Source organism: Colobus angolensis, unplaced genomic scaffold (genome assembly GCF_000951035.1).
Source record: "Colobus angolensis palliatus isolate OR3802 unplaced genomic scaffold, Cang.pa_1.0 Scaffold10, whole genome shotgun sequence".
Lineage (NCBI taxonomy): Eukaryota > Metazoa > Chordata > Mammalia > Primates > Cercopithecidae > Colobus > Colobus angolensis.
In genome coordinates this window covers 528,064-544,547 of record NW_012110919.1, presented here as the reverse complement: position 1 = coordinate 544,547, position 16,484 = coordinate 528,064, and the positions used below count along the sequence as shown (strand labels likewise).

At 41.5% G+C, this 16,484-nt stretch overlaps 1 protein-coding gene across 3 annotated transcripts in view; it reads left to right on the top strand.

The window, feature by feature from the left end:
* The first annotated feature begins 5,119 nt into the window (after positions 1 to 5,119).
* The window catches only part of LOC105505626 (POC1 centriolar protein homolog B), a 102,843-nt gene continuing 91,478 nt past the window's right edge, over positions 5,120 to 16,484 (top strand). The window contains exons 1-3 of one of the 3 annotated variants that reach the window (XM_011933502.1): positions 5,180 to 5,504; positions 6,186 to 6,270; positions 6,944 to 8,709. In XM_011933502.1, the coding sequence (XP_011788892.1) occupies positions 5,490 to 5,504; positions 6,186 to 6,270; positions 6,944 to 8,571 (1,728 nt within the window). In that variant the 5' untranslated portion in view covers positions 5,180 to 5,489 and the 3' untranslated portion in view covers positions 8,572 to 8,709. Of the gene's footprint in view, positions 5,505 to 6,185; positions 6,271 to 6,943; positions 8,710 to 16,484 lie in introns of those variants that run through there. The other 2 variants (XM_011933510.1, XM_011933519.1) reach the window with 2 other exon arrangements.

Sequence of the window (16,484 nt, the reverse complement as noted above, 5' to 3'; positions counted from 1 at the left end):
ATATAATGGAATACTATTCAACAATGAAAAAGAATGAAATCATGTTATTTGCAAGAACATGAATAAAACTGGAGAACACTATGTTAAGTGAAATAAGCCAGGCACAGGAAGATAAACATTACATGTTCTCATTCATATCTGAGAGCTAAAAAAGTTGATCACATGAAGATAGAGAGTGGAATGGTAGATTCTGTTTCTCCCAGAGCATGGGAAGGATGTGTGGGTGGGAGGGGGGAAATGAAGAGAGGTTGGTTAACAGGTACAATCATACAGTTACATAGAAGAAATAAGTTCTAATATTTGATAGCAGAATCAGGTGACTATAGACAACAATAATGCACTGTACTAAAATGGCTATAAAAGACAATTGGAAATGTACCTGACATATAGAAATGATAAATCCTCGGGTGATGGATACCCTAAATGCCCTGACTTGACCATTATAAATTCTATGCATGCAACAAAATTTCACATGTACCCCATAATGTACAAATAGAGTGTATCGATAAAATTACAAAATACTTTAAACTACTGGAGAACAATGATCATGTTTTCTATTTATTTTGTAGACTTTTTCAGTAAATATAGAGCTGACCAGCCACAATGTCAGCTTTCAATCAATGCAGAAAATATTTATTGTGCCTCTACTATGTGTCACAGATTGTGGTGCTTATAGAGTGATACTAAAATGAGTAGAACACAGTTCTTATCTTTACTGACCTTTCACTATGGTAAGTGCTGGTAGACACATAAACATAATGTGGATGTAAATGTAGCAACATAAAATAGTGCTAAGTAGAACTCTAAGTTGCATACCATCAGGACCCAAAGGAAAAATAGTAAGTTGTATTTTTATAAGGAGAAATAGGTTCAGAGAAAGAGGATTTCACATAAACATATCGTCCTGAGATACATCTCTTTGTGTATAAGTTGGAGCAAGAGAGTAGCACAGGCATTCACGAGTACAGAAACAGCTCTAGCAAAGGCTCCAAAGGGTGGACGTGTGTAGTTAACTGCAATGGCTTAAGGACTGGCCCAGGGGAGATGAGTGGTTAGATATAAAACAGGACTTGGTTTGAGGCATTTAAAAGTGAACTTAAAATGCATTTTAAAGAAGATCTATGGCACGATATGCCAGTGGTTCCCAAATGTTGATGCATATTATAATCACCTAGAAAGCTTGTTTGAAAACAGATTTCTAGTATTCACACTAGACCTTCTAAATCAAAACCTCTGGGGTGAGGCCTAAAAATCTTTACTTTTAGCAAGCTACCCCGGTGAATCTTATGTTATATGTTGGTAAACGCAGGGTGGACAGGTGGAGGGGAGAAATTGTGAAGTTAGAAAGCAAGTTGGTGTTACTGAAATATTCTAGGAGGCAGAAGGCAGGGTCTGTGGAGTGACAGGAGCCATTGGACAGAAAGATAGGAAGATAAAACATATGGTGAGGAGCATGCCTGTAATCCCAGCTACCTGGGAGGCTGCTGCAGGAGGATCACTTGAGCTCAGGAGTTCAAGGCCAGTCTAGGGAGCCCATCGTATATATATATATATATGTTGAGGATGTAGTTGATAGGACTTGGAGACTGAATGTTGACTTAAATGAATCATACAGTTTTAAATAATGCAATGCATTATTGATTCAAACCCATCTTATACTTTTCCATGTGCTCTCCTATACTTTGAAGGAAGTGTATCAATAAGGGAGTTCCACTGCCTGTAAACAGACTCAAAGTATGTTCACTCCAAGTGCTATATAGTAAGGTGAACAGTAGATGGCACTTTTGTACTACGCTGCATTTCCAAATTTGAAGACTAAGGAAGAACCAGTGCTAAAATAAAAACAACTCTTTATAATGCCCAAGTAAATAAATTCAATTTCTGTTTTGGGGGAACTGGAAAAGAAGGGCTAATTAGAGGTCGGTTTGTCCTACCTGGCCTGCAGTAAAACCTTGTAGGTTTTTAAATACTGATCCTGCTTGTCGCTCCCACCCATATAAATGATTAGGTTGTAATCCAGAGAGGTCTAAATAATCATTGTAGCAAGTGGAATTAGGCTTGAGGTTAGAAAATATTTCCCCAACTTAGACCACATTTCCAAATTTCTACCTCTGAGCTTTCACTATTTGCAAAGGTGAAGAAAAGCAGAAAAGAACAAAATCAACTATGGAAAAGAACAATGGGAAGGGCAGTTTAGAGTAATAAATGAGGACAGTGGAATGAAAATAAAGGAGATATTACTTTCATTTTATAAAACTTATTATTAAAATCTTGGCAAAAATGCAATGTTTTATATATTTATAATACACTTGCAATCACACAAAAGTCATGACAGTGATTAAGAGAGTGGATTCTGGAGGCAGACTATGAGTATCTAAAAATCTCAACTCTGCCACTTCCTAGCTAGCAGTGTGCCCTGGGCAAGTAACTTAATGTCTCTGCATATCAATTTACTCATCTATAAAATGGAAATGGTAATAATAGCACATCTCTAATAAGATTGTTATGATTACTAAATGTCAAAATCTGTAAGGTACTTAGAAAAGTCCTAGCATGTAGTGAAAACATAGGCAGGTATAGTCCATTCTCATGTTGCTATAAAGAACTACCTGAGACCAGGTAATTTACGAAGCAGAGGTTTAATTGGTTCATGGTTCTGCAGGCTGTACAGGAAGTATAGCTGCTGAGGCCTCAGGAAACTTACAATCATGGTGAAAGGCAAAGGGGAAGCAGGCACATCCTACATGGCTGGAGCAGGAGGAAAAGAGCGAAGGGGGAAGTGCTACACACTTTTAAACAACCAGATCTCATGATAACTCACTCAGAACAGCAAGGGGGAAATCCACCCCCGTGATCCAATCACCTCCCACCAGGCCCCTCTTCCAACACTGGGGATTACAATCCTACGTGAGATTTCGGTGGAGACACAAATCCAAACCATATCAGTAGGTGACAAATTTTTTAAGATAAACGTTAGGTGATAGGAGTAACAGGTAGTTTCCCTCCCATCTTTTAAATTTAAAACGTGTTTCTTGATAATTGAGAAAAAAAGTAAAAACTAAACTTTTACTAAAACAGTTAAATAAAAATCTATACTGTTTTTTCTTTTGAGCTGGTTTCTAAATCTCCAACTTCTTCCTTTTTCTGCTTCTGCTCTGCCCAATATTAGATACAACATGGCTATGAGTAATCCTGAGGTCCTGATTACTCTTCAGCTTCTGGTATTATTATTTTATTATTGTGGTGAAAAACCTGTAATGAAATTTACCACTTTACCCATTTTTAGGTGTACAATTCACTGGCATTAAGTACATTCACAATGTTGTGGAAACATCACCACTATCTATTTCCAGAACTTCATCATCCCAAACAGAAACTCTGCACCCATTAAGCAGTAACTCCCCAGTCTCCCTTACCCCCAGCCCTAGTAACCTCTATTCTACTTTCTGTCCTTACGAATTCACCTATTCTAGGTACCTCATATGAGTGGAATCATACAATATGCTCCTCTATGTTTGGCTTATTCATTTAGCGAAATGTTTTCAAGGTTCATCCATGTTGTAGCTTGTATCAGAACTTCATTTCTTTTTATGGCAGGATAATATTTCCTTATATGTATATATCACACACATTTTGTTTATCCATTCATCTGTTGGATACTTGGATTGTATCCACTTTTTGGCTATTGTAAATAATGCTTACTTTGAACACTGGCATCTGTTGGAGTCTCTGCTTTCAATACTTATGGGATATACCTAGCAGTGAGATTGCTGGATTATAAGGTAATTTTAGGTTTAACTTTTTGAGGAACTGAAAATTTTTTTAACAGAGCTACATCATTTTACATTCCCACCAGTATCCAGCATTATTTTAAAATAATTTTTAAATATATTTGTCAGGCTTTTAAAATAAGTCAAACCTAAACTGGGAATATATAGTAAAACTAAGAGTCCTGCAACAGTTTGCTGACAAGTTGCTGGTATCAACATTCTTAACATATCATCTCCTAGACTAATGCAGTGTTTCTCAACATAGACAGACAAGACTCCCATAGTAATCATCTATGGAGCTTGTTACATCAGAAGGGCCCTGGATCCCACCTTGTATATGTTGATTCAGCATCTCTGGAAATGGGGCCCCCAAATCAACATTAGATATGCTAAAGCATGAGACTCATCAACCCTAGATTGCTGAGTTCTTGAAGGTAGGGGAAATATCTTAGTCATCATTGTGTCCCTCAAGGCCAAACATACAACAGATATTTAACAAGTGTATACTTAAATTAACTAACACTGTAATCTAAAGCCTACCTGTTTAGTTAAGTACCATATTCAATAAAATTAAACTCAATCACTAGACAACTAGGGAATCTGTAATTAAGGTGTGTAGCATACCTTTCATTTGCATAAAACACATATCTTACCAGCTGTGCTCTATTATGCCTTTTGATGTAGCTAAGGATCTTTACACTATATGTAATTTTCAGCCTAGAACACACTTTGAGGCAGGGTTAAAGAAAAAAAAAGTATATGGACTTGGAATTAGAAGAACTGCCTCTGTGTGACCTCTAAGACCAGTATCTAGGAATCAAGTTTATAACTTGGAAACATTGAAAACATTTTGTAATTCTACCAACTACATTGTTTGACTGAAGCACAAATGATACTATGTGTGACAAAGTCTGCTGTAGAAAGGTGGTCTCATAACAACAACAACAAAAAAAACCAACAAACCAAAACCATGTTTCCAAGTCTTCCTAAAGACTTTAAGTATCCAGCTGTGTAAGTTTAGTGCTCTAAGGTATACGCAAATCAGCAAATGAGATTGGAAACATATCGCAGAACATTATTAAGTGCATGCACGACATTTATTCATTCATTCACTCATTTCATTCATCACGCACATCCAGCATCTATATCAATATCCCGCAGGGCACTGTATGGAAAACAGTGGTAAATAAATTCAAATCCGCCCCCTCCGGGGATTTAGTTCCTTTTAGTATATTAATAACTAGCAAGCTGCCCCACTTCAAAGCTTTACGTCAACAAAATAAACGGTAGGGGATCACCTTAAACGTCACGGGTGCTGTCTCTTTAAAACGTAATAGAACTCTGATTGCATCGATTACAGGCTCACAACTCCCATTCATCGCTCTTATTCCCGTCCTGGTTACTACCCCACTTCCTGACGTCAAACCACAGGGAACGCGAGTGTTAGTAAACATGGCTTTGGTGTGTAGCCACAGCTGAACCGGAGCATCCCTCCCGTCCGCTCTTTACAGGGCTGGCGGTGTCTCGGGGCTCGGCTAGCCATGCCTGGAGCGCGGGGTTTGACTGGGCCGCCGTTGTTGTAGTGACCGGGAGGCGCTGCCGCTCTGGGCAGACGGTTCCGGGAGCCGCACGGTCCCCTCTCCTGCCCCATCCCCTCCCCTCTCCTCCCCTCCCCGGGTTCCCCCACCCGCAGGAGCCTGGGGCGGACCACTCCCCCCGATGGCCTCAGCCACGGTAAGAACGGGTTGTAAGTGCGGGGGGATCCCTCCCCGGAGCCTGTCCCGCGGGCTGCGGAGCCAGGTCCGGGCCGAACCCGCACCTGGCGGGAGATGGAGGCAGGTGTCCGCAGCCGGGTCCTGAGCCCCTCGTCCCGGGGCGTCCGTATCTCACTCTGACACCGGGGCGGACGGAGTGCGGAAACCAGACACAGCTCCCCGGCGCTCTTCCCCGAGTTCCGGAGCTCCGGACTGAGCCAGGCGGTCCCACGGCCCCCAGAATTCTTGGAGGGTTTCCGTGGAGCGCCTACGTCAGAATCACCTGGGAAGTATTTAAAAAAAAAAAAAAAAAAGTACCAAAGCCGAGGCGCACCCTAGCACCTGCCTGCCCTGTGCCAGCGGGCGGGGCCCGGGAACGTGCATGTCAAAGGGGCCGCGGTTCCTACGATGCGCTGGACTCTGGGGAGCGCGAACAGAGCGTTTTGCGGGCTCTGCGGGGAGAGCTGGCGCCGGCGTCTCCCTGTAGCCCGACTGGGCGCCGCGCCCGTGGGTGGGCTGCTGCCCGGCCCCGCCGCCCAGCGAAGCCGCCGCCTGGGTGGCCGTTCCCAGGCCGGACTCCGGCAGAGTGGCAGCGTCGATCCCGGCCCCCAGAATTCGAGGTCTGCGGCGGCTTTCAAAACTTGACAACTTTCCTTTCCAGGAGGACCCCGTTCTGGAGCGTTATTTCAAAGGCCACAAAGCTGCAATCGCCTCCTTGGACTTCAGCCCCAACGGCAAGCAACTCGGTAAGTCTTACTCTTGTTTTGCTTTTGTAATGAGACAAAAGCTCCACGGGCCGGAAACCTTTCCTCCTGTCCGGGCAAAGTCCCTAGGAGAACGGCTAGGGGCCTGTATGGGGGTTGAGAGCACCCGGAGACTAGGGCCCAGCGCAGCGGGGCGCAGCTGGGGCCCCCTCGGCCATCCCGGCCCCCGGCCCGGCCAAGAGTCTCCTATCCAGCAGTCTAGGCCTAGCGGACGACTTTCGCAAACTAACCACCAGGAGGAGTGAGTGGGAAGGGGAGGGGTTTGTCCTCGGCCCGGGAAGGGTGGGGTGTTGGCTGGAGAGTTTGTGAAAAGTTGTGAGCCGAGCAGGAGGAAGTGGGGAGAGAGGAGTTGGGCTGTGCCGGAGGTCGAGGACCGAGAGGGCTCAGGTGACCCCTGGAAAGCCCAGGTGGCTGGAAAGAAGCCCAGCGCCTGCATGAAAGGAAGAACCTGCTGGGAAGTACCTGAGCTCGAGCTGTGGGTTCCGCCGCCCTTCCCCTGCGTGGTGGCTGGGTGGCTGCGTCTGCGCCCCAGCCCTGAGAATCCGGATGGCGGTGAGGTGGACTTGGGCGGGCAAGAGCTGCCTGCTGCTGGCGTTTTTAACAGTGGCCTATATCTTCGTGGAGCTCTTGGTCTCCACTTTTCATGCCTCCGCAGGAGCCGGCCGTGCCAGGGAGCTGGGGTCAAGAAGGCTCTCAGACCTCCAGAAAAATACAGAGGATTTGTCTCGACCCCTTTATAAGAAGCCCCCTGCAGATTCCCATGCACCTGGGGAGTGGGGGAGAGCCAGCAAACTCCAACTCAACGAGGGTGAGCTGAAGCAGCAAGAAGAACTCATTGAGAGATATGCCATCAATATTTACCTCAGTGACAGAATTTCCCTGCATCGACACATAGAGGATAAAAGAATGTATGAGTGTAAGTCCCAGAAGTTCAACTATAGGATACTTCCTACCACCTCTGTTATCATTGCTTTCTATAATGAAGCCTGGTCGACTTTGCTCCGTACTATTCACAGTGTTTTAGAAACTTCTCCTGCAGTCCTTTTGAAAGAGATCATCTTGGTGGATGACTTGAGTGACAGAGTTTATTTGAAGACGCAGCTTGAAACTTACATCAGCAATCTTGATAGAGTACGCTTGATTAGGACCAATAAGCGAGAGGGGCTGGTTAGGGCCCGTCTGATTGGGGCCACTTTCGCCACTGGAGACGTCCTCACTTTCCTGGACTGTCACTGTGAGTGTAATTCCGGTTGGCTGGAACCGCTTTTGGAAAGGATTGGGAGAGATGAAACAGCAATTGTGTGTCCTGTTATAGACACAATTGATTGGAATACTTTTGAATTCTATATGCAGACAGGGGAGCCCATGATTGGTGGGTTTGACTGGCGTTTAACATTTCAGTGGCATTCTGTCCCCAAACACGAAAGGGACAGGCGGATATCAAGAATTGACCCCATCAGATCACCCACCATGGCTGGAGGACTGTTTGCTGTCAGCAAGAAATATTTTCAGTACCTTGGAACATATGACACAGGAATGGAAGTGTGGGGAGGTGAAAACCTTGAGCTGTCTTTTAGGGTGTGGCAGTGTGGTGGCAAATTGGAGATCCACCCATGTTCCCACGTGGGCCATGTGTTCCCCAAGCGGGCACCCTATGCTCGCCCCAATTTCCTGCAGAATACTGCTCGGGCAGCAGAAGTTTGGATGGATGAGTACAAAGAGCACTTCTACAATAGAAACCCTCCAGCAAGGAAAGAAGCTTATGGTGATATTTCTGAAAGAAAATTACTACGAGAGCGGCTGAGATGCAAGAGCTTTGACTGGTATTTGAAAAACGTGTTTCCTAATTTACATGTTCCAGAGGATAGGCCAGGCTGGCATGGGGCTATTCGCAGTAGAGGGATCTCTTCTGAATGTTTAGATTATAATTCTCCTGACAACAACCCCACAGGTGCTAACCTTTCACTGTTTGGATGCCATGGTCAAGGAGGCAATCAATTCTTTGAATATACTTCAAACAAAGAAATAAGGTTTAATTCTGTGACAGAGTTATGTGCAGAGGTTCCTGAGCAAAAAAATTATGTAGGAATGCAAAATTGTCCCAAAGATGGGTTCCCTGTACCAGCAAACATTATTTGGCATTTTAAAGAAGATGGAACTATTTTTCACCCACACTCAGGACTGTGTCTTAGTGCTTATCGGACACCGGAGGGCCGACCTGATGTACAAATGAGAACTTGTGATGCTCTAGATAAAAATCAAATTTGGAGTTTTGAGAAATAGAGCACAACAGCACTTTCGTCATGAGCTGACAATAGCATCAAGAAAGTCAAAGAGCCTTAAGGGCCTCAGTGAAGATTGTATTTTATCAAAAGCCACCTAGCAGTCATCTGTGGAGCACTGGAAAGCTGGGGTTCATTTGAGTGCTGCTGTTTAATATTTCACAGTGCCTTACTTATATGGGTTGTTTTATATAAGAGCTTTGTCTGTGAATTGAAACACACAAAACATTTAAGTGCCAGACTTAATATTAAAGAATGTAAAGGTCCAAGTAAAATGAGGTATGATTTATGTTGATGGGTAAGTTCACCGCACATCCCATTTTTTAACAAAACTCACGAATGTGCAGTTGGAGCTATTGCTATTTTCATTACATAGAATTTGAATTTCTTTTTTAGCCAGCACATTAAATTTTAGATTTTATTTTTAACTTTTTTTTTCTAATCAAAAAGAAAATTGAGCTTAATGCAAAAGGCCTGGTTTTAGAGATACGTGTAATTGGAAGAGGGCATTTGTTTGAGTGTGAGTTTGGAGGCCTTTTTAACATGCAGACGTACCCATATCTAAATGAAATGGGGAGATATTTACATTCCATACTTTGTAAACTTGAGCTATTGGACTTCACTGATCTATATATTAATACCTCAAATTCCTCTGATTTGTAAGCTGTCCTCTCTGTGAACGTGTTTGTGTGTGCAGGGCATTTTCTGATTGCACTTCCTTAAGTTATGAATGTACTAGAAAGGGACTCATTCTGAATACTATGCCTCCCTTTGTGAATGCTTAATCATTTAAAGTAAACACAACTGAGGCCTCTCTGAAGTTAAACCCAACTATGTTTATTAAAATGTGTGAAACTGAAAGTGGGCTAGGTTCTGCCAAGGCTGTGGAACTCTCCTACGAATTCTGCTGATCAGGAAATTTAAGAATTTATCTTTAAAGTGCAAGGAAAAAAGACTGCCTTGGCAGTTGTGAATGCTGCTTTCCATCTCCTAGCACCAAGCCTGGCACTTAGGTGCCCCTTTCAGTAAGTGGGTGAATGAATGACTGAATGAATGAATGGCCCAGCTGAGGAATGTGACTTTGGTCAAGTTATTTGATGTGTTTGGGCTTGGTTTTCTCATCTGTGAAATGTGGGTGCTGGATTGGATCTTAAATATCCCTTTCAGCTCTGAAATGTTGATTATACAGTATATTCTTTCCAGATTCACTCACTGTGCAATCTTTACAATACTTTTTATCTTTTCACTTTTGACATAGGTAATGTTATTGAGCAGTTGAGCAATGTTCAATCCAGTTGTGAAGCTGGAGAAGAGAAATGGGTTTTTTAAAAATTAAGTGAGCTGAGGCCGGGCACCGTGGCTGACACCTGTAATCCCAGCACTTTGGGAGGCCGAGGCGGGCGGATCACGAGGTCAGGAGATGGAGACCATCCTGGCTAACACGGTGAAACCCCGTCTCTACTAAAAATACAGAAAATTAGCCGGGCGTGGTGGTGGGCACCTGTAGTCCCAGCTACTCGGGAGGCTGAGGCAGGAGAATGGCGTGAACCCCGGAGGCGGAGCTTGCAGTGAGCCAAGATTGCGCCACTGCACTCCAGCCTGGGCAACAGCGAGACTCTGTCTCAAAAAAAAAAAAAAAAAAAACACGAATTAAGTGAGCGGAACTCACCTGAAGTGGTTTACTTCTGTGGGTTAAGAAGTTTTAGTCAGTGTTTATAGTCGTTTCATTTTGATAATTGTTGAACCAATTTTGTTTTTAAAACCTTTAGACTCTAAAAGTAATATTTTGACTAAGAATATAAATATTTCCAAAACTAAATTATTTGGGAAGTAAACACTTTTTTCTTTAAGTATTTTTACTGGTTTTATACCAATATTATATCCAGAAATCACAGGATGAATTTAGAATTAAATCTCAATTAGTACACTTTGGCCTAGATTTATGAAAAATGCATGCTTCATTTATGTCCACTGTATTCACGAGTAAAGTTGCTTTTAGTGTTTACTTGATGACTTGGAGAGTAAGAATTTTGCAAAATCTAAATTAAGGAAATTCTTTAGGATAACATTTGAAAAAGTAAAATTGGTATGCAATCTTGAATATTTTCTCTTTTGCCTCGTAAAATGAAAATGCATTCATAGTTTCTGTAAGTTATTTAGCAACCTTAAAGTTTATCAATGAATTGTCCAGATTCCACATGCAGCATGCTTGGCCCTGCATTTAATTTAAGAAGGGTTAATAATAATGCTCTGAGTTTTTCAAAAGGGATTCTCCTAAACCCACCCACTTCTCTTGCCCAGGCTGCTTTTTAAAAATACTTTTTTTTTTTTACTTAATTTTAAATTTTCTCTATTTATTTTTTTTGTTTTCTTGTTAACCCCTATTATATGGGATAACTAAAATTGTTATATTTTGAAAGTACTTACTACATTATTTTTATTTTAGTACCTTGATGCTCCTATCAAAAGGGAAATGAGGCTTTAAAAAATAAAGTACCTTAATTTTTTATTGACTTTTTGCCCTAAATTGCTAGGTGTGACCCAGCAATCTTTTAGGAAGAGATTTTACAGTGGTGCTTTATTTATGTCAATAATCCAGTATAGTTAGGCTGTTCATTCCTCATGAGTACATAACAGAAAAGCAGGACTTTCACATTTTCATATTTAGGCACGTTCCAATTTAATTCCAAAAATACTCTGTAATTCTACATTTAAAAAAACTGATTCCCTAATTTGAATTTATTAGTACCAAAGCTCTCTTTTGCTGTAGACAATTAAGAGTTGTCCTTTTCAGTTAATGTATATGCTTAAAAACAGTTTTAGGAAAATATCTGATAGATAAGGAGTTTCAACTTTAAATGTTCACTGTGTTATTTAGTGTCCAACTCTATGGACACATGGACGATCTAAATAGGCATTTTTAGTCATTAAAAAAAATTCTAGTCACCAGGAGGATCTCTATCACTCAAAATCACTTGTTTGTAAAAGAAAATTTGTTTACTTACCCATTAGTAAGTTCCTACATATTCATTATATGATGGCAAATCAAACTTTTCTAGGATGAAGACAGCTTATTTTTAAGTTGTATGGTCTTAGTTGGTTTAGGGTCTCAATTTTAATTAATAAAATACTTGGTTTTTATTTGCTTGTCCTTTTGAATTCCTGTTTTAATAATTTTAAAATGAGCACAAAGAATGTTGAAGTTCAGATTAATCTCTTCTGAATGATTTTTTTTCTCCGTGATGAGTTGTTTCTGACTTTTTTCCTTTTGTATTTGTAATGTTGATTAAGACATAAAATAAAAAGTGTGCCTGATTATTTTTGCAAATAGATTGTGATTATTTTAGCCTGTGGGAACGTACTCCTGTGTATATATTTATAATGGCAATGGAAGTAAGTTCAGCTTGCAGTTCTTTTACTTATTTGAAAATTCAGGCAGTAGATATTTAAAAAGTCAAAATTCCCATATTATTTTACAACGTGTAGTTAATCAGCAAGTATTCGGAAGGGGTGTTCGTACTATTATTTTATTAACTACTCATGAGCAAACTAGAAATGATCAGGGATCTCTGGGGCCCACTTGGGCCACTATAAAAGGAAGCAATGGGGACCTGGACATATTAGCACCAATTTCACTACCCTGGGTGGAAAAGAAAAATGTCTGTCCTCTAAACCACAAATCCTCATATTTCCCTGGTCCATAAAATGCAATTCCCTTCCAACAGTGGCATGTCTCTTCCTCTTTAGTGATTCCTAAATCCCTATACCCCTGTCTCTCCCTGGCCAGAACACACTGCCTGAGAATGACTATTATAAGGACTCTAACATCAGATGGTCTTATAGCTGCATTTAGCATATATATAGGTGACCTAAACATATTTTCACTAATTTTTATACACTTAAAAGTTCCTGCGGCCGGGCGCGGTGGCTCAAGCCTGTAATCCCAGCACTTTGGGAGGCCGAGACGGGCGGATCACGAGGTCAGGAGATCGAGACCATCCTGGCTAACACAGTGAAACCCTGTCTCTACTAAAAAATACAAAAATCTAGCTGGGCGAGGTGGCGGGCGCCTGTAGTCCCAGCTACTCGGGAGGCTGAGGCAGGAGAATGGCGTGAACCCGGGAGGTGGAGCTTGCAGTGAGCTGAGATCCGGCCACTGCACTCCAGCCTGGGCGACAGAGCAAGACTCCGTCTCAAAAAAAAAAAAAAAAAAAGAAAAGATTCACAAAAATAACTCTTCTCTTCTCTGAAGAAATCCATGAAAATTACCTTTGCTTTAGAGATAAACCTAAGCCTACTCACCAACCTTTCACTGATTCATTCAACCACAATTTTGCACAACCCCTGATGGTTTCCCACCCTGTAGCTGATACTCTATAGTGTTTCTCAGATCATATCTGACCTACCTTGAACACTCTCTCCTGACACCGACCTTACTAACTTCCTCACTATAGTCAAGTCTTGGCTCAAACATCACCTTGGTAACTATGCCTTCCCTGACCTCGATATGTAAAAGACCACCTCCCTTTCACTTACTAAGTGACTTGCAGCTCTGTGTAAATCACTTCATCTCTCTGTGTTTCAGTTTCATGAGTATAAAAAAGACTGGAAAATCCATAGAGACAGTATGTTAGTGTTTACCAGGGTCTGGGAAAGGTAGGAATAGAGAATGCTAACAGAGATGAATTTTTGGCAGGTGGCAGGGGGTAGGGGATTATGAGAATGTTCTGGAATTAGTGATAAAAGTGCAAATGTTGGGCAAAACACTGGTGTACTTTAAAAGGCTAAATTTTATGGTATTTGAATAATATCTCAGTTTTTAAAAAATACCTCAGGTAAAAAAGCAGGCTGGAGAATTTCAGATGTCTCAGAAAAGATTTCTCTTTCCATGCTAGACCTCTTTGCATGCCTCTGTGCACGCTAGACTTTAGAACAGGCTAGTAAGATTTAGTATTAATAATACTTGAATCATTTTGTAATTTGCAGAATTAAGAAAGTTATACATATATATCAATGAATCAGTCTGCTTAGTGTTAGGTGGGGCTTGGAAATAAGTTTATATGGGAGTTTTTCCTAAAATTTCAGAGAAACTTCAATCAATCCTTTTGGACAGGAGGTGGAGATTACCGTAAAAGGTGAAACAAGTTCCTGAGTTGTATAGTTATCCACAGCAGAAATGAAAATTAGAGGGCACATTAAAATTAGCTTCAGGACTTCCTGAGGCTATGTCATGTTAAAAAAAAAAGAAAGAAAGAGAAGTCCTTCTAACTTAATAATTTTTGAGATACTACTTTTTCATTTGTGCCAAGCTTTTATCAATCTTCCAGGCTGGGCTAGGAGTGATATCTACTGCAGGCCAGCAGTGTCTTTGGGTGTCTGGTCACCATTCTAACCTGTCTATTTGCATTTATCTAATCCTGTTCAAAAGGGGAAGAGGAGGCAGTCTATTTATTTACTGCTCCCTTATTTAGTTAAAGCTACTGTATGCCAAATGCCATTTTATGCTCTGGGTTTACATAAAGAGGGGAAGAAAGCAGATGTGCTTCATAAGATGATATGAAGAGTTCATGGTCCAGTGGTAGAGACAAATATTAACAAGTAAATACAAATCCATTTGTCGGTACAACTTGATGAAACAAAGGAAAGTAGTCAAAGCTGTGAAGGAAAGGAATAGTATGCTGCTGGGTTTTTTTTTTTTTTTTTTTTGAGACCAAGTCTCACTCTGTAGCCCAGGCTGGAGTGCAGTGGCATGATCTCGGCTCACTTCAACCTCCGTTTCCCAAGTTCAAGTGATTCTCGTGCCTCAGCCTCCCAAGTAGCTGGGACTACAGGTGCATGCCACAGTGCCCAGCTAATTTTTGTATTTTTAGTAGAAATGGGGTTTCACCATGTTGACCAGGCTGGTCTCGAACTCCTGACCTCAAGTGATCCACCCACCTCAGTCTCCCAAAGTGCTGGGATTGCAGGTGTGAGCCACTGCACCCAGCCATGGAGTGCTTTTTAAAGGGAAGATAACAGTGGAGACATCCTTAAATTTATGGGGTCAAGGAATACTTCCCTGTGAAAGTTAGATTTAACTGAAGACCAGAGGAGAAGTTAGCTGGGTAAAGACTAAAATGAGAATAGCATAGGCAAAGACCAAGGCTGGGAAAGAGCTGTCCTAGATCAAGAAAGTATAAGAATGCCAGAATGGGTAGAACCTGGTAAACAAAGAGAGATGAAGCTTCATGGGGAGGCAGAGACAGCTTAGGCAGGGCCTTGAAGCTATAGTGGGTTTAAATGGTGACCCTCCAAAAGATGTGTCCATGTCGTAGTCCTTGGAACCTGTGATGTGACCTTATTTGGGGGGAAAAAAGTCTTTGTAGATGTAAGTCTGCAAAGGATCTTAATGATTATGAGATCATCCTGAATTGTCTGTGTGGGCCCTAAATCCAGTGATGTGTCCTTATAAAAAACATACAGAGGAGATAAGAGGAGGTCATGTGAAGCCAGAGGCAGAGATTGGAGTGACATAGCAACAAGCCAATGAGTGCCTAGAGACACCAGGAGCTGGGAGAGGGAGGGAATGAGATATCCCCTAGAGCCTTTGGAGAGAGTGTGGCCTGGTCAACACCGTGATTTCAGGCTTCTGGTTTCCGGAACTGTGAGATAAATAAATTTCTGTTGTTTCATGCCTCCACGTTTGTTGTAATTTGTTACAGCAGCTACAGGAAACTTGACATGTTTTAGGATTTTGTTCTGAGAGTGGTGGAAATTGTTAGAGGGATTAGTAAGGGAATAACATGATTTGTACCTCAAAAGGACTACTCTGGCTACTATACAGAGATTGTACTATTAGTAGGGAAATCACTTAGGGGGATTATAGTAATACCAGCAGATGATGGTGATTCAAACTAGGATGGTGGTCTTCAAATTACTGTGATGGTATGGGCAAGACAGAAATTTGGGAATTATTAGCATATAAATGGTATTTAGAGTCATGAGAATGAGTGAGATCACCTGGGAAGAATGTAGAGCAATGAGAACAAAGACCCCATGTCTGAATATTGAAGATATCCAACCTGTAGATCAGAAGAGGAGATAGCAAAATAACCTAAGAAAGAATAATCAGAAAGATAGGAGAGAAAGCCATTATAGTAGGGTATCATGAAAGCCAAGGTTAGGAGTGGGGTAGAAATGTTGAAGATAGATACAATATTAAATTGTCATTAGAGAGAGTGGAGAAAGAAACTAATAGAGAATCATGCACTGCTTTGGAGTATATAAGACTCATGTAAACTTAGTTATCATAAATGTATAGTGTTTCCAATCTGTTTGGGGGTTGGGGTGACCAGCAATTCTCACTGTTATAGTTATGATCTCAGAAAAGGCAGAGTGCTTGGGATTTTTGCCAGGGGAATTTGAAGGAAGGAGGGAGAGTCAAGGGATTGAATGTTACATGTATGAGGGGGATTATAATTGAATAAGGAGAGAAACGAAGGTTATAAATTGGTTAGTGAAGTGAAGATGGTGAGAAGAGAGCCTCAATGGAGAACATGGGTCTGGATGAGAACATGGGTCTTGGAGTTCTGGATGAGATGGAAGTGAGTCATAAGGAAAGCAAGTTGTCCTGGTGGGTTGCAATCAGAGATTTGAGAAGTGTTCATGTTCTGCTGGTGACAAGATTTTTAGAATGAGCGACTGAGGAGGCAGGAGAAAAAAGGTCTTTGGAGAGGCCCTATTTTCCCCTTGGTCTGAAATGTTCTTCACCACCTCACCCTTTATTTGGCTGACTCCCTGTCCTTCACACCTCCATTTAAAATGCCCCCGGTCATTCTATCTAATTTAAGATTCCACCTCCACAGAAAATAAAGCTTCCTGCTTTATCTTTCATACCTCTTAGCATAATTTAAAATGATATAAAGCCAAGCACAG